The 23,553-nt window shown below is 29.4% G+C and overlaps 1 protein-coding gene across 5 annotated transcripts in view; it reads right to left on the bottom strand.

Moving 5' to 3' along the window:
- The window catches only part of Ca-alpha1T (Ca[2+]-channel protein alpha[[1]] subunit T), a 303,939-nt gene that overhangs the window by 45,044 nt on the left and 235,342 nt on the right, over window positions 1-23,553 (bottom strand). The window contains exons 11-17 of one of the 5 annotated variants that reach the window (XM_089228015.1): window positions 22,136-22,251; window positions 19,671-20,045; window positions 15,197-15,454; window positions 14,769-14,999; window positions 8,875-9,026; window positions 7,792-8,004; window positions 2,565-2,691 (exon numbers count right to left, since the gene is read on the bottom strand). In XM_089228015.1, coding sequence (XP_089084141.1) covers window positions 2,565-2,691; window positions 7,792-8,004; window positions 8,875-9,026; window positions 14,769-14,999; window positions 15,197-15,454; window positions 19,671-20,045; window positions 22,136-22,251 — 1,472 coding nt within the window. The remainder of the gene's footprint in view (window positions 1-2,564; window positions 2,692-7,791; window positions 8,005-8,874; window positions 9,027-14,768; window positions 15,000-15,196; window positions 15,455-19,670; window positions 20,046-22,135; window positions 22,252-23,553) is intronic. The other 4 variants (XM_089228013.1, XM_089228014.1, XM_089228016.1 and 1 more) reach the window with 4 other exon arrangements.

Here is a 23,553-nt window from a genome sequence, read left to right as displayed (position 1 = left end):
GTGCATTTGGCGTAAACTTTCTCTCTTTATTTAGTATTTTTTTTGACTCAAAATAAAATATACGATCCACGGGTATTAAAAAAAGTTTTTCAAGAGCAAGTTGTTGATAACAATTTATGTGGAAAAATACACACATAAATATATATAAAATGATTAACGTTTATGTTCAGGGGAGTTAAAAAAAAATGGGAAGATTTTCTTGTCAAGTTTTCTATAATGCACAATGAGGTTTTGTATCTGCACAATGCATATCCTCACTTGGTTTCAACAGGGACGAATACACTTAAAATACGTACACATATTTACGTGTTTACCATAAATATCAAAATCCGCTTGTGCGTATACTACTTACAATATATAATATGTAAATTGAATTTTGGCATCTAAAGGATTTGTTTGATAGAATGCTGGTTTAACGGTTTTCGATGCACATTAAAAATTATGGTTATAGTATTTTTTTTTTTCATCCACGTGTCCTTATTTATTATTACAATGAAATAGGTACAGCGACAGAGAAGATAATTATTATTATGTTAATTACTATATAATATTAGCTGCTAGGATTAAGAATCTCAAAATATTATTTAAATGTGCAAAGCCAAAGCGTTAGATAGAAAAAAGTATATAAAAATTAAAAAGAAAGAGTTAATTTTAATTTGACCCACATATTTTAATTATATGTTGTAGGTATATAATATTATATTTGTAGATAAGTTTTAAATAATATTATTAGTTAATGGCTGTAAATGCACAATGCAGCTAAAATTTACATTATCAACACTTTACATAAGAACCTCGTTTGTGCAACATTAAATAAAAACTAATATAATTACTGCATTATAATAATATTGCTCTTATAACAATTACCTACCTACATATTTTATGAAATATTTTAAATTTTATGCTGTTTTGTCCACAGTATTATATTAATAATACGATGTAATTGATTGAGTATTGTCCATCGGGATTTTAAAGATAGAGACTTATACTAAAACTAAAAGCATATCGGAATGGTTTCCGGAATTCCCATGAGCATTAAATCAATATTTATGTACTTTATGACGGAGTTTTCAATTTCTTCTAATGGTTGTTAGCTTACTAGATTAGGATATAAAACATTATTTTTTGAAAACGTCTGATGCATTAATTACTTGCATTAATTAATTCAACATATTAATTAAAAACAATAAAATACACGTTTGGAAAAGGTTTTCAAACATTAAACTCCATATATAAACATTTGAGCTAAAGTTTTAAAATATCATATTAAAGACAGCTATACAGAGTGTCCCACAGAGATCTGACCTTCTGACAAATGAAATAACTTTTGTTCTAATCAATATTAAAAAAAAATTTTTTTTAATATAATTCATAGACACTTGCGCTACATTTTTAATTTTTTTAATTTTTAATACTGAAAATAAAAAACTTAAAAATTGATAAATTTTTTTTTGAAATATTCAATATAGCCAATTTGTAAATCTGATTTTTAGAAAAATTTTTATGGTAAAAACACTTATTTCAAAAGGCTGATTTTGTACAATTTTTTTAAATATCAATATTTTCGTTAGGTAAATTATAGTAATTTATAGTTTATACATCACATATTATTAGATTTTAACATGCACTTGTTTAAAAATGTTCTTATAAAATATTTTTAAAAAACTTTATTATTATTTGAAATTACAAGGTTTCTAACATATACTAGATCGTAATTTACTTAACAAAAATATTGATATTTAAAAAAATTAAAAAAAATCATTCTTTTGACTTAAATAAGTATTTTTAGTTTTTACTATATAAATTTTTCTGAAAATCAAATTTACAAATTTGCTATATTGAATATTTCGAAAAAAAAATTTATCAATTTTTAAGTTTTTATTTTCAGCAATAAAAAATAAAAAATGTAGCGTAAGTGTCTATGGATTATATTTAAAAGAAATTTTTAAAAAATATTGATTAGAAAAAAAGTTATTTCATTTGTCAGAATGTCAGATCTCTTTGGGACACCCTGTATATTATATTTGTTTAATGTTTTGCAGAGCATTTTATAATAATATTAACAGAATGTTATACTGTAATTGAATGAATTCTTAATGCCATGCTTGACACTGCCATCTGATAATGGATTTTTTTTTAATACCTAATGTTTTTTATATGCTTGTCGTTGAAAATAATTAGAAATTTTATTTTATCTTACGTATTTACTCTTTCAGTATAAATTAAAAACGGACAAGGCACAAATATATTAATAATAATAATAATAAAATAATAATTTTTTGTGCGATGTTTATTTTTGAAATGTTGTATTTTGGATATTCGGTAACCACGTTTCATTATTTGTATTTCACCATTTAAATTCAGAATATTCAATCACCGAAATAAAACATTCGTGTTTCATTTACACGGGAAATTAATAATATTTCCCCTTTAAATTTTATTTGCACAAACGGGGTTACTGTAAAAATGTTTCTATGTCGCGTGCTGCGATTTTACCAGGAAAACAAGAAAACTTGAGAGAAAGATTTCATACAATTTATATAACCGGAAATCTTTTCAGATACCTGAAACACAGTGACTAACGCCCACAACAATGAGTCAAAATTCTTTCGGTCGCACGCTACATCATCCCCTGTTCCATCATTCTTTCGGCTACAGAATTTACATCCGAATAAGTTCATGCCCAGTATACTACAAAAATATTAATTGTTAATTCTAATCTGAATTCATAACGGTTAATTAAATATGTATACAATATGTATTCAGTTGTTTCCATGATAGGACATTACTGCAATACTATGGAAGCTTAGTATGCAATTTCAACTGTATGCTGTATACACTAAACTTTATTGTGTTCACGCAGACATGAGACAAAACAGATTTTATCTCTTTGTTTGGTTAAGTTTAATGCAAAATAATTCTAATACCACTTGAAAGACAACAGTTTAACATTTAAAAATATTATATTGATTTTCGCTCATTGTATCTAATCTAGATGATAATATTTATCATGAAAACGTTAGGATATTAAATGTATGGAACTGCGTAGGTAGTGTTATTTCGTGTAAAATTATGCCAACAACTTAAATTCTATATTATACCTATAAAGATATAATCAACATTTTTATTTTACTTTTTTTGTTTTAAGTTTAATAAAAAATAGAAATCATTATGAAAATAATGAAAAGTCGGTGCCGGAAGTCTACTGATAAATTAAAAAAACTCAGAGAAATCTCTCTGCTGTAGTATAGTAGGCGTTCAGTGTTCCTTTAAGTATTAAAGGTCATCTACATTTGAATTATAAACAATTAATTTACTAACAGCAATTATTAAAAATAATGAAGCTTAAGTACAAAATAATTATTAAACTTCTGCGATTATTAACGACTTTTGTTGAAATTCTTATTTGTAGTTAGATCATATTACCCCCCCCCCCTCTTTATAGGTACCAATTAAATCAAATTTTACTATATAAATAACACTCAAAGTTCAAGATCGATACATTTTTTTTAGCTATATAAAAAAGCGCGTCGTCATAAAACCTGTACAATAGTGGGTGCGCTTGAATCAACAAGAGAGAAAACATATCGGTTTCTATTTTTGGATAGTCTTGTTTCTCTACTCATATGGCATAATTTTATTTTTTTGTATACTAAAAAAAACGTATTTAACATATTTATTTTGCTTACTGTTCCTTCAAAAATTGATTGTTGATACCTATCTTAGAAAAAACTTCAGTTACCTATAAAAGTGCATCTAATAAAACAATAATTGTTTTAAGTAATTTAAATAAATAAATGTTAAAAACGAATGATTTTTGAGCTTAAAAATGTATAGTGTTTGTAGCTATACGTATTAAACTTATTTGATAAGTATATTACACATAATAATATATTGTAAACAAGCATATTATAATAATCATGAAAAACCTTTACTATTTTTCTTTAACAAGATATAATTATATATTATAACTGAAAAAGTTTATATCGATTTAATTTTTTTTTTTTTTTTTTTGAAGAGAAGAAGTCTGAATTAAAGGAAATGAGTACAAAGGCGGTTTACAAGTTGAGATTAATCCCAATACCAACGGGACTAAACCTACTAACCTTCAACAAGTACTACAGCATTGATTTCTGATTGAACAAACATTAATCAATTTACATTTTAGTTGACTATTGAGTTTATTGTGATTTCGAAGTTGTTGAATTCTCCATTGAAATGTAATTGAATTCAGTTCTACTGAATGAAATGAGAAAAGCTAAAAAGGACAACTCAAATCTTAGCATTTAATTAGAGTTCTTAATTTAAATTTCTGATAGTTATTTTAGGTGATTTCCTAAGGTATTTCTTACCACAATAAGGGTTTAAAAGGATATTTTTTAATGATTAGACAACAATATTTATGATTAGAAAACAGAAATCTTAAATTTATATATCGCAAAACATTAGCAGAAGTATATTTATGTACCTATCTATAACAAGAGTAGAGTTATTGGTAATACGTGAATATGATATTAAATAATAAATTAATTCATCGAAAATAGATTATTTATTTTTTTATTAGGTGCCTAATTTACTTTGTAAATAATTAAAAGTATATTTTATCTGATGATTTAGTTATATTATTGGTGAGGAAGGCTACACATTTTTAATTTTAAATAAAAAAAAAAGTATGTATATAGAATATGTACATAATACATAGTCGATAATTAAATATGTTTACTTACATAAATATTATATTTGTGGTAATTATATTCTATGTTAATAATTACATTAATATTAAGTAATTTACAAATTGATTTGTATGTACGAGTATGTATAAATATTTTATATTAGGTACTTATTAAAATTCATATCACAAATAATGGACTTGTCTTATTTTATTTTAATTATTAAATTATGAATAAGAATGATAATTATGAAAAAAAATGTTCTTAAACTAGTGATGAATAATTAAAATATAGAAAATTATCATTTGTTTTTTATGCAAAAAAAATATAATAAAATAAAAAATAAATTGCGAATTGATTCTACGCAAAAAGTGTAATTCAACATAGGTTATTATGTTTCAAAAAAATAATTAACAGAAGGAAGTCAATAAATACAATTTTGTAAGTTTTGTATGTTTTGTAGTATGAGCATTAATTCAATGTAGCTGTAAAATGTATTAATCTTGTCGTATCTTATTGCTTTTAATCATACGCATATTCGATATCAATCAATTTATTTATTTTTGTGCTTCACATCCTAAATAATATACTAAATTTACAGAAACTGAATAACTGAAGTTAAATGATAGTTTTATCCCTATAAATTCTGTTATTTACAGTAAATTCATATATGTGTCATTGTATTTCATTTTCCCAAGTTTGAATGTATTGATCAAAACAAATTTTGTTAACATTTTTTAATGATGGTCATGTTTATCGATTTGCACGAAAAATATAGCGATTTTTTATTATTTATTCAAATGTTGAAAAAAAAACTCATGATCAAATGAAATATTAACAATTAAATAAACATTGTGAAAAAAATTTAATCAATTAGAAATGTTTCGATATTTATAGACTCGTCGGGCATCAATTCAATATTTAAAATAGTATCGACATATTTTTTACCTCATTGATTTATAAATGAAAGTACATTATAAACATGAAACAATAAATGAATCTTGTTTTTCGTTTGATTTAGTTGTTGTGTATTATTTCACGCACGCGATTCTTTTTTTCAATGAAATTAAAAATAAGAGCGAAAATACAAATGCATAGATCGTTAACATAAAACTTTATGTAAAACATAAGTGAATAACGCCTAACAGTGACTTTGTCATCACTTATTGATTGGTTTTTCTATTATTGTTTTTAAAAACCTTACACGAGCAATAAAAAACAAATAAGTTTTCTATGCATACGCATCACAATTCACGGTGTCATTCATGATTGTGTTATATAAATATAAATGATTCGACAATAGCATGCTCACACTACCATATTAATTTTTATTTATTATATTTATTCAAGTCCTGGATCAAATTCAGATTTAGAAACGTTGTGGTTTTTAAAAAATGAAGAATTCACCCGTATAACCTATTTACAGTAAAATATTATTAAGTTCTCGATTGAAAAAAATAAGTATCTATCACTTTAAAACACTGATTAAATGGCGTACGAAAATCTTATAATTTTAAAATAATATTATGGCCTGATGTTGATACACTTATAAAATGCGTAAATCTTGATTTAAAAAACGTATGTACTTGTACTTGCATATAAATTTACTGTAAAAAATTTGAATCTCGTTTGAAAAAAGAAGCGTATACCGTTTTATATAACACTCATTAATTGGAATAAAAAAATCTTATAATTTTAGAATATTGTATTATGGTCTTAAGTTTGTTTAAAAACTTCATAAACTAAAATTGAAAAAATTAAAGGATAAAATGCAGGTGAGCATATTCTTGGCGAATCATTATGTATAATATAATTTCGTTTAGATATCTTATATGCCACTGTCAAAACGGTAGTAACTTGTTTTGACGTGTCTTCGCACATATCTTTAGAAGCCCGTATAGTGGTATCGTAATATGAATTGTATCTGTTGTGTGTGGGCGTGAGTGTGTACAATGACACGACGAAAAGCGCTTTGCGAAAATTGGATTAGGCATATGACATATTTGAGTGTGTCTCAGTTTATTGTTTCGCGGTAATGATAAACCGCAATAACAAAATGGCAGCAGCATCATTAAATAGGCATTGTGAAAGCTCGATGGAACGCACGCCGGTGGCGGTATTCTCTTGAAAGTTTCGCTTTTGAAATACGATGCGCTCATAATATTATAATATGTATATATGTATAGTGTTATAAAATACATAAAACTTACTATCTGTGAACGTATCTTGCTCGAATGGCACAAACAAAAATCGCCACAGCCGTCGCGTGTCTCACAATATCATGTCAAAAAACAATGTTGAGAAATAACGGGGGAAAAAACTTGGCCGCACACCGTCTGCAACTGCTTATAGGACAACAAGATGGTTCGCTTTACCCGTCCCCATCGTTCTCTCTCTCTCTTTCAGTTTCACTCTTTTCCTTTTGCTTCTATCTCTGTCTCAGTGTCTCGCTGTGAAAATTGTCCCACGGGTAAGAGACTGTGCGTGATAAATAAATATATATGAAATGGTCACCTCCACCCTTCCACTAGACACTGCCATGATTGTGTAGAGAGTATAGCGAGCGTAGTGAGATAACAATGTGCTACTGACAAATTGAATTTGACGAGGGATTTTGTCGAGACAAAAATAACAAACTGCCCTGTAGTAGTAGTAGTAGTAGTATAGTGATGTTTTGTTTCGACCTCTGTCACTGCGGAAATCCGACCCACAGTTAATTTTCGGACTTTTATAATCAAATTGTGTTAAGTCTTTGGTGGACCGATAAACATGTTTCAGCAAGAAAGTAGCTAATGCACCGTAAACAAAATATTGCTTGTGTTTATTTCGCTGTTTAGACTTAATCGTCATCGTCAGCGGCGCCTTCTCAATTCAACGAAACTGGTATAATATATGAATATATAATTTTAATGACCCCATCAATTTTTTGGAGTTAATCCCATAATATTCAGCAATTAAAGGTACGGTTTATTTTGTGTTTGTAATATTTTTAATTTTAAAATGAAAAATGTGTAGTTAATAAACGAAACCAATCAATATGCATGACATATTACGTATTATTAAATCAACAAACTTGATAAGTAGCAAATAAAAAATGTTGTCAATTGATTAATTGTTTTACCTGAATATGAAGATAAACAAAATTAGAAGTGAAAAAAACACTGCAACATTATCCATGGTACGGAGCATGACGAACAATTGACGACGTAGGTTTGGCATAAATCGAACGAGTTTCAATATTCTTAATAGCCTAAATGTTCTCAGCACACTTAGTCCTGAATTTCCTTCTCGTTGTCCACTAGTGTTCTCAAACGACTGCGTCAATTCCACTATACTAAAAACAAAACGGTTTAAACTAAATATTTAGCATTTTCCTTTATATCGGTTTGGTGTCGAATAGTATTAACTGCAGAAAAAAAATATATTTATATTAATACTGTTAAATAAACAACGATCATTTTAATATGGGTTTATATTTTGAGTTTATTTTTAAACTGGATAATTTTCTCGTGCTTTGTTAAAAAAAAAAAAAAAAGTATTTGGAGTTATTTATTCTAAAAGTCTTAAAGTCTTAACCCTAAACTTATTTTTTAAATAAAGCTAACTAAAAAAAAAAGAAAGAAATATGCAATGACAGTAGTAAATAAAACAGGTAATTTTTAAATAGACAGATGGAATTATAAAACTGATTTTTTTCTGATAAAACAATACCAAGTCGAGTGTCAGCTATTTTTCTACTAGATCTAACAAATTTTACCATACATCAATTGAATTATTCGAAATTTATTCGAAATTTATGTGAAATGTGTATGATATAAATGAAAGAGAAATATTGAATGCAGTGATATAGAAAAAAAGATAATCGGATGAAAATTATGAACAACGAAAATAATAATTACAATCTGTAAGGTGTATCTCGACAACTTTGATTTTTGACACGTGAATAAAAGTCATTATTTTCATCGAAAGATAAGGATTATAATGAAACCTATGTGGGGCATTATTGGAATTATTATCTTCATAATATTTCTTCCGCGACAACGAGTTCGGTTTGTTCATTGTTATTTTTTTAAGAATATGAACACTGTACAACTAATCGACATTGAGTTCTATTAATCTTATAACGTTTCGATGTATTTATGAACATTGTTATTTATTACTATTATTATTGTTTTTGAAAAGAATTAATGAATTGTAAATATACCTTAATATGACAATGATTCCATCAAATACGTTGAATCCATTACTGACGTAGCCGCATGGCCCCTCGGCGATTACCTTCAAAAACATCTCAGCGGCAAATATCGCAGAAAAAACAATATTGCTATATTCCACAATTACAGTGAGCTCCATAGGCTAAAAACACATTTTAATAAAACATAATATACCTATTAGTGGTGAAATTACTTTTGCCAACAGTTATTGTAGTCCAGATATTATAAGTTATCATAATATTTGTATGACGGCGTTTTGTTAGTAGACATATTATGTTATGATACATTACAGGACATTATTCTGCCTATCATCATCATTGCTTGTATTATTACTAACTTATTTTCTAACTCGCAAGTAATATAACATTATTTTAATCACATAATATTTTTTGAAGCAAAATTTCTTTACGTGGAGTAACACGCTGAAAATTTGTAATGAAATAATGTTCAGTCTCTTATGTTCACGACAAGAGAATTCTCGACGATACCAACCAAAAGTGAAAAATAATTTTATTTTACTCAATATGGTTACTTTAAGCGTATTCCACTTGATTGCTAACTAGAATAGTATCTTATATTGTATTACTACTATTATCAAAGGGATCGTTGGTGGACAGTTATCTTAACCAAAACATACCAATCTTCTTCCCATTATACTGAACGGTCTATGGATGCTATAATAATTTTTAAAACTGTTTTGAATTTATTATTATAATAGTTATCTACTTGAGGTCGGTCAGTCCAATTTTAACAATTTAACCCGTACTTATAGCTATAAATTTGGTTTGAATATTTTTAAATTTCGGAATTTTCAAACGTTGGTTATTTGGAATTTAAATAAAAAACCAGTCTCGTGATAGCAGTCGTTCGATACGCACGCGTTTTGCGCTCCTAATTAATTAACTCACTAATTAACTGTTTTATCTCTAACACCATTAGCTATGTGATATGTACGTTTACAATCAATATTCAATTCTTTATTTGTTTGTTAACTGTTTCAAAATCAGTTTTACATTACGCTTTTTAGTATAGTGAATAATTCGTAAGAATAATTTACTCTTTGGCTTAATAATTAAACTATTTTCATTAATTATTGTTATTACACACCAAAAACGTCTGGCTTAATCTACGTTGCTTCTATCTTGGCCGCCGCGGCCGCGGCTCGTCAAGGTAAGCCTAAATATTTGCGCATGCTATCGTCTGTTCTCGTTCTCGCCTCCACTCTCCTTGCAGAGCAAATTGACATCGATACTAATTGCTAATGTCCAAAACAAACCACCTCCTCCAATTTTCGTAAAATATGTTGAGGATTTCCCTGAGATGTGCGCTAGTTTAATCGAATTAATTGGTGTTGACTACTTTTTTTTGTAAATCGTCTACTAACAAAATAAAAATACAAACTTCAAACCCGGAATCATACAGAGCTCTAATTCATTTTCTTAAAGAGGAAGAAACGGAATATCACACTTATCAACTCAGAGAGGATAAACATTTAAGAATAGTTATACGTAACTTACACTTTACCACGCCAATTAAAATTATCAAAGAAGAATTGGAAGTCAGACTCTTTGAAGTTAGACAAGTAACAAATGTACTTCACAAAGTAACCAAAAAGCCTCTTCCGCTTTTCTTTGTTGATTTAGAACCTACACCCAAATCTAAAGAAATCTTTGACTTATCATCTCTCCTCCACACAAAAATAAGAATTGAAGAACCTTACAAATCCAAAGTAATCAGTCAATGCTTAAATTGCCAAGAATACGGTCATACAAGGGCTTATTGTGGCTATTTCCTCGCTGCGTACGCTGCGGAGCTGAACATCAGGCGTCGGACTGTCCCAATCCACGAAACTCCCCACCAAAATGTGCACTCTGTTCTGAAAACTATCTTGCAAATTACAAAGGCTGTTCAATCTACAGAGATCTACAACGTCAAAGAAAGCCAACTTCAAAAAGTAATATTGTAGCTAATAATACTAGATATGTCTTCAAATGTACAATGTAGCCACCCACAAAATTACGCTTTTTCCAACATACACATATACTCTGACCAACCAAAAACCTATGCTCATGCTACATCAAACCAATCCAATACCCATCCACAACCCTCAACTCCTCTATCTCCTGAAGCCGATGTAAATAAAATCTTGTCAAGCTTCTTAGAAAAATTGGAATCTCTCATAAGCCCGCTCTTATCATTACTTACTAAAGTAATTTCCAATATTCTAGACAAAAAAAAATGATTAACTCTCATAATAAAAATTCCAACTCTGTCGCCAACAGCTCTCTCTTAATTTTGCAATTTAATGCAAATCGGTAAAAAAATTATGCTCACGAACTAGAATTACTTTTAAATAATAAACGTATTGATATCGCACTTATCACTGAGACCCACTTCACCAAATATACTAAAATCTTCATTTCTGGTTATAAATTAGTCCATACTAACCATCCTGACAACACGGCGCACGGAGATGTAGCTATTTATATTAAGTCAATCATTTATTTCCAACTCTTTCCTAGTTTTTCTCATGACTTCATACAGTCTTGTGCAATTAACATAAAATTAAATAGTAACCATTTTACCATAGTTGCTCTAAAAGCTCCTTCAAAACATAATATAACATTTTCTAAGTTCTCAGAGTACTTTATTAAAATCAAAAACAATTTCATTATCAGCGGCGATTATAACGCCAAGCACCAAGCATGGGGTTGTCGTACAAATAACCCCCGTGGTATCACTCTGCACAATTTTATAAATACAAAAAACTGAAAATATTTGGCCCTCCTGGGCCAACATACTGGCCCTCTTCCCCCCCCCCCCCCAAAAAAAAAAGCCAGACATACTGGGCATCTTTGTAACAAGAATACCAAATCATATACTCTGCCATGCTTCAAATCTTCTTGACTTAAATTCTGATCACTCAGCAGTTCTATTTACTCTTAATGCTTCTTCTACGTTGCACCAAGCTCCTCTTTATCTCTTCAACCGTTTCACTGATATTGACAAATTCCAAGAATCTATTGATGAAAATATTAAACTTAATATCAAACTTAAAACGCCTGATGATATTGATTCCGCAGTGAATAATTTAACGAAAATTATACAAACTGCTGCCTGGTCTGCTACAAACACAAACTTACCACCACCTAAATACAATCCTATCCCAGAACAGCTAAGAGTCATCGTAGTTGAAAAACGCAGAGCACGAGCTCTTTACCAACGTACTCGCTTACCCTCTCAATGAGAGTGCTTGAATTGAGGGGGGACGCATGGGAACTCAGCTCTTAACCTACCTTTTGATTTTAAATAGCGTTCCCATACTACATTTTCCTAAAAGAAACCATTGGTACGCCGGTATGCCGTACGCGGTATTAAATGCCAATTAATTAATTTAATTTTAAATAATATATTTATTTTGTATTTATTCAATCTTATAAAATATATTAAATAGGTACTGCAAAAAATAAAATAAACTCGTAAGTGTTGGGGAATTTTATTTCATTCAATACATTATTATTATTTTTAAATATTAACATTTAGAGAAATAAAATGTATAAACTAATAAAAATATAGTGATATTGTGGTAGTAATTATTGGGGTGTGGGAGGAAAAGCCCCCCACGGGTTAGTACTCAATAAATGTTTAGTTAGAACGCTGTTTTTTGAATTTCTACTTGAGTTCCCCTTCTTTCAATTTCCCGATTCGAGCACTGCGGCTCTCATAAACCTCTATGGAACTGCCACGTCTGAAATAGCAAGTATAAATGCTGGAGTTCCTCAAGGTGGCATTTTATCTCCATTACTCTACAATATCTTTGTCTCTGATCAACCCACTTCTCCAAACACTTCAGTCGCGGACTACGCGGATGATAAAGTGATATCTCGATTAACGATGACCCATCTTTGGCCTCCGCATATTCGCAAACCCATCTAGGCATGATGGAAATATGGCATATCAAATAGAAATTTAAAGTAGGTAAATCAAAATAAATCAGTACACTAAGACAAGCACCTTGCCCAAGGATACTACTTTATGGCATCCCTATTCCCTCATAACCTTCAGTAAAATACCCTGGTCTAACACTCGATCAACGCTTAACCTGGGCTCAACACATACGTGAAAAAAGACTATCCCTAAACAATCGGCTACGTATGCTTAAGAATAATCGGTAACAAAGCCACCCCTATTAATATAAGATTTCTCTTGTATAAAACCTTATTAAAACCCATTTAGAAATACGGATTTCAGCTATGGGGAAATGCTAAAGAGTCAAACCCGAATAAGATTCAAGCTTTCCAAAATATGACCTTAAGGAAATTATTTAACGCCCCTCCATACATATCAAACCATACCCTACATTTAGATTGTAACTTAAATACTATTTATGACGAAGCTAAACATTTTTATAAAAAATTTCATAACTGTCTATCTTCTCATTCAAATCCACTCATTAAAAACTTATCATCCTTCACAATCCCAGATAGCCCTCCAAGGCGACTTAAACGTAAATGGTGCAGAGATTTATTACTTTGAATAATAACATATAAGATATAACTAAATATTTAATATATATATATATATATATATATATATAATATAAACATAATTTAAATACTAACATATAACTAAATCACTAATATGATAAACCAAGACGAAAGTGTCATCAGTGGGTGGCTTCTTTCCTCAAATTTATGTAAATCACCCTATTGTTTGTTTCCCTTATCGCACATATACTTTGTCTTATTATGTCTAAGATATAGATTGTATATTTTCTTCTAAAAATAAAAAAATAAAAATAAAAAACCTTATTATGTAGACTGGCCCACCTCAAGTAGACATTATAACGAATTCAGATTAGTTTTTATGAAATATTATTGGATCGTTTGGTAAGGTATGATGGACAATATATATATACAATGATACGTTTTTTATGCATATAATATTATAATTATTATATATATTCACACACACACGCTATTCATATAGTAAATCAGAATCAAGAAAGATGGTAAATAATATTATCTAATATCTAGTATTATTTACAGTCAAGCTCAGATATCACTAAAAATTTAGAAAGAAGTTTGCATACATAAAAACGTTGTTTTTACTGATTTTAACAATTATTAAGCATTACACTATGCACTTATTATAATAGTAACAATTATTAAACCATTTAAGTTTTTATAGTTAGCGATTTATATCATTAAATATGATAAGTATCTCACATGCTTAATCATGTCACTGGAAATAAATAATGAATAATTTATTAAAACTTATTTTTAAACGTTCTTTTTACTTTTTTTTTATTTAGATTTCAACTTTTCATTCATGCATCTACTTTTAGTTGTTAATATTAAATTAAATTATTAAAATAATAAGTACAGAACAAAGAAATTAATTAAAAAAGATATTACAACAGAAAAAAATTAAACTTGCTATTATTATAGTCTGAAAAGAATTTACTTTTGAAGTAAAATAAAAACAAAAAATAATCAAGCATAAAATATACAAAAAAAAAATACAATTGTTTTAATTGAGCATAATATTCTATACAATAAAATATCGAATGATGTAATTTTTTGTTAGTAATTACATACGGGTAATTAAAAAATTAAAAAAGTACGTATTAAATAAATAAAAATATAGTAATTAATCAATAATACTACTTAAACATTATACGTCAAAATTAGGGTATCACGATTGTTTACGTTTTTTTTTTTTTATTTATCCATAATCATTATTGATAATTATACTAATTTCGTATTTCGACATGTGTGTGGTGTAATGACGTATAATGATGAAGATAAAAAAAATATAAAAATAAAAATAATAAAAGAAATAAATAATAACGGCAAGGTAAATCGTTTTGTTCCTCGTTTACCTGATTGTGGTACTCTATGCCCATGCTGAGCGTGTTGATAAGTATTGCTAGCAAAATGCACTGCTGGAATCGTCTGTGGTTGACAAGGAGCTTTATACACTCTCTCAACAGGGAACAACCCACCAGACAATAAATCTGCAGGCAACCCACCGCGTCGGTTAGGCATGCTTTGTTTTTACTCTCCAAATTGTCATTGTCCATCATCAGTTCACCGTCCGATTGTCTGTCCATCTGTATGTAGGGCGATGATGATTGTAAGGGGGGAAGGGGGAGATAATTATGATAAGTACACATTCGAAAAAAATATAACATGATGATATTATTATTATTATGATTATTACTATGATAATATGTCGTTTCCATTCACGGCCTAAAACCGTTTTGGAACGTTTTGTATCGGTTTTGGTAATATTATTTTATTAACTCACGAGTGCGTGACGTTTCGTCCTATTGTTGTTCCTGTGGTTGTTGTTGTTGTTGTTGTGGATGTTACTCGCGTTGTTGGCGGTGCGATTCACATTTTGCACGATTGTCGCCACGCTGGCTCCCCCTGTCTTGCCAAGCGCCTTCAGCAGCGACGTAAGGGCTGATTGTCCGGTGGGCAAAGCTGCTGACAGGGCTCCACTGATCGCCAAAAGTTCTTGGCACGTCATGTCCTGGTCGTCTGGGTCAGTCGCTGCGTTGTTCTATAACATCAGATTATTAAAAATATTATTTTTATTATTTTACGAGCACGTTATTACAGTCATTATCTTTATTTTCAAATTGTAATATTATGCATAAATATTTGCATAAATACTGGGTGCCTACTCGTCTACCAAGTGTGTCCTGGTAAAAATTATTTTTTCTAATTAAAAGTTAAATTCTGATTTTAGTATTTTATTATTGTATGTTATTGTATTAGAAAACTTTTGAAGTTATTGTAATTTATAGTGTTTTATGGCTTACATACTATACTAAAAACAGAGTAACAAAAAAAGTCAAAATCTACCATAGGCTATTTATGGAGCTAATTTATGCAAATATTTTAAAAGTTGAAATGACTAGTATTTTCAATATGACACTAAGTACATGTTAAAGATTTCAAACAGTTTTAAAAATTATTCGAAATCTTGTTTAAACTTTTAAAGGTGCATATATAGTTCAGTATAAAATGTAGTCAGTGGTCTGATGAAAACACTAACACTATGAGATTAATATGAAAACGTCATAATACTATAAAGTATTTATATTATATAATTAATGCTAGGAGAATACGACTTCTACAATCATGCTACATTGCTACATAATACACACATGCTAAATGATTCGGTAATACATTTTGTAATTGATACCTATATATGTAGGTAGGTAGGTACATATACAATGTCTTATTAAAATCATGACAAGCATGTAAATAACACTATATTTTTATGACAAAATTATTTGTGTTATTGCTGTTTTCAAATGGTTACAATTATTTATTACGTCGTGCATTTTCGTTTTTCGTTTTTTTTTTTTTTTTTTTTTTTTTGTACCTTGCATGCATATTATAATAATTATGTTGACTTTCAATACCCACAATAACTATGATCTATTGATCTATAATATTATTTTATAGTGTTTTATGTTTACTTCTATGGCACATCGAACGATATCGATGTGACTCGAGAATAGCGGTGGTCAAAACCAAGTTTATCCAATTACGCCAGTTACAAATAGGTATAGTTACAAAGTCGTTGGCGTTTACGGGGTCTTGGCACGTATAGTCAACAATGTTAAACGACCTGTGCAAGCGTAACTCGTCTCCGCCTCCATAAACGCCACTCGTCAACATCTGAGACGCCAATGTTTATATACATAAGTATTAAGTATAATATATTAAATTATAAATATTATTACATAAATACACAAATTTGCTGACCATATTGTACAGTGTGATTTACCAAACATATTATTTTTCCTTTAAAAAAAAAATCAACTCATATTCCGATTCCGTGGAACTCCTAATAATATTATGCTTTTGAATTACTTACACTAAACTATATTTTGAAATATTGATACTTCTTATACCTTTTAAGGAATGTGTTGTGGTGAAACTAATTATTTTTTTTTTTCAAACGAGAACCAATTTTTTAATGCAAATTGTTAATATTTTTTTCACTTTGATGAAAATTGTCATATCTCTACATAAACATTTGAACGAATAGTTTTTGAGCTATTAAATTTTATTTACCAAGGATAATAGGTTCACAATAATGGGTTTTAAATATATGAAAGCTTTAATGATTTGATAATATTAGCACTTAATTAATATTTATATATATATAAATTTCGTTAAAAATCAAGTATTATAATATAAACACTGAGCTTATTAGATATTACAATTTATATTTTATATTTATATGGAATATTATTCCTAGTGTTTTCGTTTATTAATATATAAGAAGTTACTAGATCGAATTTTGAATTAAACATATTATGTAAAATAATTTTCAAAAACATAAGCCGCTTAACAATTTACTGTAAAGAAGGTTGGTTATAATTTGAATTAAAATGTATTTGTATTGACATAAAACTACACTCCTTAAATGGCTTTAAAAATCTCTATAAATGAAAATATTATGTTCCTTAAGTGTACTTAAAAAAGTCAGAATTTGAATAAATGTATCATAAAAAGAAAAAAAATGGGGATTGACATGCTTTGAATCGCTCTGTACAATATGCGATTAAAAGAGGGGGTAGTACCGTTTGTTTAAACGCAGTGTTAGTGGTTTTTAACTTAATACTGATTATAATATTGTATTAAAATTCCGTGAAAAGTGTTTCATATATTCTCTTGATGCCATAAAGTAAGTAGGTACCTATCAATAGAAAAAAAATTACATAGGGAGTATATTGTTTCTTCAAGATTGAAAATGATATTTCACTTCTTAAATAGAAAATTATCATAATATGCCATAATATTATTTCACAGTTGAACAATGTTAAACGTATATTATACATTATCGACCAACAAAATAAATTTCCCTAGAGTACAGAAATATAATACGTTTAATATTTAACCGGCTTTCATTGGGCAATATATTAATAATTCCTTCGAAAACTCGCGCTTATTTCTGAAGAAAAGAGTAAAAAAAACATTGGACGGTTACAACAAAATATACGACGTACCTAGTGTGCTATAATAACATATTAATATAATAGCGTAGCTTTGTTCGTGCGACGAAAACGTGAAAGCTGTTTCATCGACGTTCGGTACGAACAGTACGCTAAATTCGATTAAAAAGTACTGTTAATATTATAATACTATGTTATATTGTACTATAGGTGCAACTAAGGGGGTAAGGGGGCTATGGGGGCTAAGTCTCCTCAAATTTGACAAATAGCCATCCAGTTTTTCTATCAAGTGTCTTTAATTTATAAATACTAAGATTGTAATATAACATTACATTTGAAATGAAGTAAATACATTTTTTTGGGACTATAGCCCCCCCCCCAGCATTTTTACCTTAGTTGCGCCTTAGTGCGCTTAGTATAGCCTATACAAACGTTTACATAAGGTGTTTTATAGATTTAAGTTGTTTTCGCGTGCCTTGTTAACAGTATGTCAGAAGTATTATAATTGTGGACAGTAATAGTATAACACGAAATGTTAAGGGGTATAATGTACCGCTGTTGTATTAATATATTTGATAAAGAATACTTACAGTCTTGTAAAGTATTTTGAGTAAGTGTATTTACATACATTTTAAATTAAGTATTTGAAAAGTAGGTATTTTAAAATCAAATACTTTTGTTTAAATATTTTGTCGTCTTTATTTCAATATAATTTGCATTTTTTTCTATTGAGAAGTAAATTCGTTGAAATTCTCTAGTTCAATATTTTGCATAGCTTTCTAAAATAAACGTGAAAGGGAAACACTACGGTTGATTATTTTCGTTGAAGCCATATTATGAGTTGTGAAGTGAATTGAAAACTACAAGTTACGGGTTACAGGTTTTGTGTTAGTTACATGTGTGCATTTATTATATATAAATATTAGGTGCTCTAAGGAAGAAATTTAGAGTTCAATTAATTAAAATAATATAATTCAACGGCACAGCGGCAGACGGCATTCCACGAATTTATACAAGTAGGTAAGTATAGTTCACGTTAGTTTTCCGAACATTAAAACAATTCGTTCGATATTGCTAACACTGTTGTCGTACAGTAGAGGCGTTATAAAAAAATATTAATTATTTTGTAATATATATATATATATATTATGTAATATACTTAAATGAGACAAATGAATTTTAATTGTTTAGTTTGTTAATGAATAGGTAGGTACTTATTGACAAAACTACTTGAAAAACTATTTAAACTTTTTAAGTTGATGCATTTGAATTTATATTTGAATACAAATGAAAAGTATATTTTTACAAGATAGTACCTACACTAAGTTATAGTGCAATATCTTAGTTCGTGCAGATTTTGGTTAAATTAAATACGCGGGGAACCGGATGATACATCAAATGATTCCGATATGGCGATATGTAGCTGACCGCACGCGATATTCAACTGAGAAATTTTACACGAACAATATTGTTATGTAAAAGAACTCGTATATTATATTATAATAGGTAAAAAAAAAAAAAAAAAACGTTTTTTGAAAATCCGACTTCTGTTCTTGAAGTTCTTCGTGTTTCTTGTGCTTCTCACTTTTCGTTCTATATACGGTCGATCGTCGTCTACGGCCGTTTTCAACACAACATGAGTACCATCACAACGATACACAAATAATATATAACGATTTAAATCGCAGTCGCAGTCATGCGTGCGTGAGCATACGGGTTTTGATGAATCGTGCACGTGTGTTGCTGTGTGGGTGTCAGTGTGTGAGTGTACGTGTGTGTTATATTTGCGGTTTTGTGATTTACCAGTGATACTATGGTGGTATTGGCGGAGGTAGATGTGTTCCACGCTGTCCCTTCGACCGTCTGCGTCGTTTTCTCAGTCGAACAAAGTGCGACGTTTGCCGAGGCCTTGGTGGTTGTGGCGGCCGTGGTGGTGGCGATGGAGGTGGCAGTGGAGGCAGTAGACGTCGTCGTCGTTACCGCAGCGGACGAAGCATCGGCATCGGCGGATGCAGCTGCAGCGGCAGCAGCGGCGGCAGCGGCAGCGGCGGCGGCGGCGGTAGTGGCGGGACCACTCCTGGTAATTAGTTCGTCGCTGAAAGCCACTACGACGCTCCGTCTCCTTGACACGATTCCACCGTTGCTGGATGTCGACCCCGGACTTAGAAGGTTCCCGCTCTAGAAAAGGAGCAACGGTGGGAAAAATTAAAAAGAAAAACCCTAATTTTTTATGCGGGTCAAGTGTGCGTCGCCCGTCACCACTCCTTCACCCCCACACCCAAGGGTCGAGGGGTGTTGCAGGGAAATACATAAATAATTACATACATACACATACACACTCACACCAAACACACACATACACATAATATAAATGTATGATTCATTCGTCACTGCCCATCAAACCTAACCGTCACTGTCGTCATATATATTATTGTGTAATGTATTATATTGAATGCAAAACTACCACCGACACGTCATGTCACTCATTTTCTCTCTCTCACACACACAAGCGCGCGCGCGCCCCCACATACACATATACACACAATTATTATTTCGGTCTACTTTAGTATTGTACACTATTGTAGGAAAATCGTTTTTATGACTTTAAAACTAGTACCTACCTATTGTGTAGACAGTATAGAGTCATGAACTACCTATATAATAATATTTTATTTATGTGGTTTTTATAATAAAATTCCTAATACTTGAATTAAAAGTTATTTAAATATCAATTTCTCTTTCCTTTTTTAAATTTAAAATCCATACAATATTTACAGTAAGAATTTCTAGTTACGTATATTTAATTAACATGAGAAAATGCACTTAAGAAGAAATCTCCCCTTGAAGGCAATCCCATAAATAAAAATATATATACATTAAAAAAAAATTTCAAATATTTTACAATACTTACGAGTTGTTCGTTTATTGAGCTTTTCAGTACTAGAATTTGTCTGTATAGGTGATGAGTGTTTATATATTTAATAATTTTATAATATTACGACGATCATATATTTTTTAAATTGAGTCATGACAGGCAATAATTATTAACATCATCCCCGTGGAGCTAGAGTATATACTTGATTTTTAGTATCTATGTTATATTTTAAATTTAAAAGTACAATGAATTAATAGGTAACTATTTAAAATGTATTTGAATCAAAAATATGGTATTTACATACTTCAAAAGTACCTACCTATGCGATATTTATCATAATATGTTTAATTTTGTCATAATTTACGTGCGGTTCATGCGATAATACTACATAATAATAATATATAACGACTGACTAGTGACGACTACTGTATATAGTAATATTATAATATATAAATGCTCTGTAATAAAACTACGTTTTTAGATCTTCTACTCAAAATACAGCAGCATCTATAAGTGCTTATATCTATGTTGTGTCTACAGATGTTGGAATTAATGTTTTTTCATGTATAGTCATCATCGTCGCTAAAACATCTGGATGGTATCGCGAAGTTGGTTAAAAAAAAATAGAAAAGAAATTCAGTCGCAAAATCATAATATATTTTTTACGTATGATCCGTTTTTTAAATGTCATATTATAATAATATATAGCTACGTACGTAAAATGATATTCCATTATATTTTTATAAACGAGACGCGTCGTTATTAATTATTATTATTATTATTATTGTCATCGGTGTTGATAAATTGTGAGCATTATCAGAAAATTGTGTGCGTTATCGGAAAATCGTGTTACGTGATCGTTTCCACCGTGCTCTGTTCGTTTGCAAATGTACGTTATTTATTGTGTATAATATATTCGGACGTTTAACGCGATACAAAAGAACACAATCTTTCGAAATGTATCGAAATAGCTGAATAAAGTGTATATATTTTATGTTATTAGTTTTACATAAGTTACGTTTCGTAAACGATGTAGCACAATAAATATTACAAGCGAGTTTTTCATTTTGAAAACTTTGTGGTAAATAAATTCCAAATTAATAGTTTGTGTTTATAGATTTAATGTGTATAGGTGCCTTAAAAAGAAGAGTTTCAAGTGTTCGCGTCGTAAATATTGTAATTTAAATAATATTGGTATTCAATAATCTTTCAGCAAGTAACGTTTAATCGTTTTATGTGCCATAATTAACTCCGAGGCCAATAAAAATGATAATGATACGATAAAAGATAAAATAATTATGTATTATTGTTATTAAAAAAAAAGGATGCAATTAAAAATATTTAATAGTTAGCAGTAAGTATAGTAATATTTTAATTAAATTTTATTACTTACCGAATCGATTTGAGCGTTATCCATAAACCGGAGCATTGGCTGAGACGATTCTTCATCACCATCACCGTTTCTTCCTCCATTTCCGTACTTATTGTCGTTTGTTCCTATAAGATTAACTGTTTTTATGTTTCTTTTAATATTGTTCAATAATGTTTGAAAAAATAACTTAAAATTTATTTATTAATCCTTGTTTTTTTTTTTGTTTCACATAAGTTTGTCAGTTCCTGAATAACGTTTTGGGTCTCAAGAGACAAATTGGCCGGGTGTGAAACTTTCGTATATTAATCAATGTTTGTATAGAACAACTTTATTTATAACGTTTTTCTCCTTTAAGTATGACTAAAAGTTTGATCATTCTATATACGGTACCTACCTATAATAATGTTTCATTTTTAATATCGAAGTATTCTCGGAGCATGTGTTGAAGCATACAAAAACATTTTAACACGTGAGTAATAATTTATAAAATGAGATTAGAAACTCTAAAACCTTAAAAAATTTTCATGCGAAAAATTAGAAACATAATGTATTTTTTGTAACATCACCATTCAATTCTTGTTTTTACCGTAAAAATATTCTATAGTAATAATAATAATATATGGAATAAATAATATTTTTTAAATGGACGTATTGTAAGCTGTAGTTACGCAAATTATAAGATGATGGTAATTTTTGTAAGTATACTCAATAGAAATACAAATGTTTAATACCGGGTAGTTTAAGTGTTATTGTTTTATTCTGAGTTTTTATTTATATTATTTTTACTAGAATAATTTAATCGGTACACGCTTTTTGTTTATAAAAACGAAATTGCATAGTAAAATGATCCGATAAAAATATAAACCCTTCTCACTTTTATCAAACGCATATTTTTTTTATTTAACAAAGTTTTAAATATTATTTTATTTACTATACCCAAAAATGTAATATCTCGCATTCTTACCTAGTTTTATTAATATTATATTGTAATGTTTAAATGTTAATAATGTAATTTTGTTGTAAGTGGAACCCGTGGCAACATAGGCCATTGCGTGTGGGGTGGTACGTAAGGGGTTATTTTTGTATATTTGTTTGTAGGTTTTTAAGTGGGTAGGGTTGTAACACGTGTTTGAGTATGTGTGGCAAGGATATGTTGCTAAAAATCCCGGGTGTTCACCCATCCGAGAGCTAGCAACTGAGGCCGGTACGTACTTTCAGTGCGACCGCGCCTCACCAAGCCACGAATAATGTAATTATAAAATATTTAAAGATTTCGTACTAAGACTGAAATGTGTATAATTGGTTCATATTTTATACTATCCATTTCTGAGATATAAGTGTGATTTAATTAACTCGGAAAGATAAAGAAACTATTCTGAGAAATCCATTTAATTTGGTATTATTTTAGGTAAATACTGTGGCAATCACTCCGTATTGAC

The sequence above is a fragment of the Diuraphis noxia genome, unplaced genomic scaffold, assembly GCF_037042655.1.
Source record: "Diuraphis noxia isolate RWA-SAM2 unplaced genomic scaffold, SU_Dnox_SAM2 contig0004, whole genome shotgun sequence".
NCBI classification, from domain to species: Eukaryota; Metazoa; Arthropoda; class Insecta; order Hemiptera; family Aphididae; genus Diuraphis; species Diuraphis noxia.
This window is presented reverse-complemented; position numbering and strand designations above follow the sequence as displayed.